This window comes from Trachypithecus francoisi, unplaced genomic scaffold (assembly GCF_009764315.1).
Source record: "Trachypithecus francoisi isolate TF-2019V2 unplaced genomic scaffold, Tfra_2.0 Lachesis_group17, whole genome shotgun sequence".
Classification (NCBI taxonomy): domain Eukaryota; kingdom Metazoa; phylum Chordata; class Mammalia; order Primates; family Cercopithecidae; genus Trachypithecus; species Trachypithecus francoisi.
Genome location: NW_022681462.1, coordinates 71,885,623 through 71,888,035, shown reverse-complemented (window position 1 = coordinate 71,888,035; position 2,413 = coordinate 71,885,623). Strand labels below are relative to the sequence as shown.

Below are 2,413 nucleotides of genomic sequence, written 5' to 3'. Positions count from 1 at the left end.
CTCTTGGCAGGAGAATAAGGAAAACAAAAGAATATCAGTAAGCCAACAGCAAAATTGGCAAAAAAACAACACAATTCATACACACACACACTGTGCAAATGGCTGTTTGACACATGAAAAAATGATCCTCCTCATAACAACACTAATACCCATGAAAACCACACTGAGATACCATTTCTTTTTCTTTTTCTTTTTTTTTTTTTTTTGAGACGGAGTCTCACTCTGTGGCCCAGGCTGGAGTGCAGTGGCCAGATCTCAGCTCACTGCAAGCTCCGCCTCCCGGGTTTACACCATTCTCCTGCCTCAGCCTTCCCAGGAGCTGGGACTACAGGCGCCCACCACCTCTCCTGGCTAGTTTTTTGTGTGTTTTTTAGTAGAGATGGGGTTTCACTGTGTTAGCCAGGATGGTCTCGATCTCCTGACCTCGTGATCCGCCCGTCTCGGCCTCCCAAAGTGCTGGGATTACAGGCTGGAGTCACCGCGCCCGGCCGCGAGATACCATTTCTTACCTGTCAGATTGGCAAAAGTTAAAAAGTATGACAATACATTCTGTTGGTGAGGCAGCAGGGGATACAAGAACTCTCATACATTTATAGTGAGGATGCAAACTGATGTGATCTTAATGGAGGGGAATTTGGCAATGCCTAACAAAACTACATAGAGTATTCGTTTGCATCTGAACCCAGCAATCTCTCTTCTAGGAATTTACACTGAAGAAATACTTCCAATATTATCAAAATATGTGTGCACATCTGTTTCCAATAATTGCAAAATCCTCATTCATCCTCTACCATTTTACCTGTGCCCTGTTCATGGCTAGAAAAACACATTTCAGTCAACGAGAACGCATCCATGTAGATAAGATCCTAGAGATATCTAAATTTGTGGTATGAGGAAAACTAAAGTTATACTTAAGAAATACGGCCTCCCGCGAAAAACCTTAGTTCTCTTTCCCATCTTGCAAGATGGCGGTTGAAAAGGTTGAGAAGCCAGATACTAAAGAGAAGAAACCCGAAACCAAGAAGGCTGATGCTGGTGGTAAGGTGAAAAAGGGTAACCTCAAGGCTAAGAAGCCCAAGAAGGGGAAGCCCCATTGCAGCCGCAACCCTGTCCTTGTCAGAGGAATTGGCAGGTATTCCCGATCTGCCATGTATTCCAGAAAGGCCATGTACAAGAGGAAGTACTCAGCCGCTAAATCCAAGGTTGAAAAGAAAAAGAAGGAGAAGGTTCTTACAACTCTTACAAAACCAGTTGGTGGTGACAAGAACGGCGGTACCCAGGTGGTTAAACTTTGCAAAATGCCTAGATATTATCCTACTGAAGATGTGCCTCCAAAGCTGTTGAGCCACGGCAAAAAACCCTTCAGTCAGCACGTGAGAAAACTGCGAGCCAGCATTACCCCCGGGACCATTCTGATCATCCTCACTGGACGCCACAGGGGCAAGAGGGTGGTTTTCCTGAAGCAGCTGGCTAGTGGCTTGTTACTTGTGACTGGACCTCTGGTCCTCAATCGAGTTCCTCTACGAAGAACACACCAGAAATTTGTCATTGCCACCTCAACCAAAATCGATATCAGCAATGTCAAACTCCCAAAACATCTTACTGATACTTACTTCAAGAAGAAGTTGCGGAAGCCCAGACACCAGGAAGGTGAGATCTTCGACACAGAGAAAGAGAAATACGAGATTACAGAGCAGCGCAAGATTGATCAGAAAGCTGTGGACTCACAAATTCTACCAAAAATCAAAGCTGTTCCTCAGCTCCAGGGCTACCTGCGATCTGTTTTTGCCCTGACGAATGGAATTTATCTTCACAAATTGGTGTTCTAAATGTCTTAAGAACCTCATTAAATAGCTAACTACAAAAAAAAAAAAAGAAAGAAAAGAAAAGAAATATGGCCTCCCAAAAAAACCGTACCTGACAGAGGCTGCACCAGTGCTTTCCAGAAACATTTTTCTCATGTACAGAATTTTCTTTGAGTGAGATCCACCCTAGAAAATTAAATATGAAGAGAAGGAAGATTCCAGATTTTCTTCAGAGTCTCTCTGCACTCACTTTGAGAAGCCATCTGGGACTTCTAGATGTTGGCCTTCCTGTGTGGTTCCGCCTCTGGCTTTGCCTTCCCTGCAGTGCTCTTTGGTCTGAGTGTCTGGTTTACACATAATTTCATCAAGGACATTAATATTCCATCGCCAGGCCCTTGAGGAAGCTTCTCTTCACATACCCACCCAAGAGCCAAGCAACTGGCTTTGAATGTACTTTTTTGTTAATTAAAAAAAATTACAAAATTAAGGCAGAGGTTACCGTGTAATGACAACTATGGGAAGTAGAAAATGGTGGCACATAACAGCCTGCATCCCACTACTCAGAATTAAGCTTTTTTTTTCTTTCTATTTACTTTTATTTTATAATT

The 2,413-nt window shown here is 43.3% G+C and overlaps 1 protein-coding gene across 1 annotated transcript; it reads left to right on the top strand.

Moving 5' to 3' along the window:
• The first annotated feature begins 965 nt into the window (after positions 1-965).
• On the top strand, positions 966-1,863 carry LOC117062483 (60S ribosomal protein L6-like). Its single transcript, XM_033176058.1, has one exon. It carries the CDS (start codon positions 966-968, stop codon positions 1,827-1,829), a length of 864 nt encoding a protein of 287 aa, XP_033031949.1. The 3' UTR covers positions 1,830-1,863.
• Positions 1,864-2,413: the final 550 nt, after the last annotated feature.

Coding starts and splice junctions, on each gene's coding strand:
- LOC117062483 (XM_033176058.1), top strand. CDS start 966: ATGGCGGTTGAAAAGGTTGAGAAGCCAGATACTAAAGAGAAGAAACCC.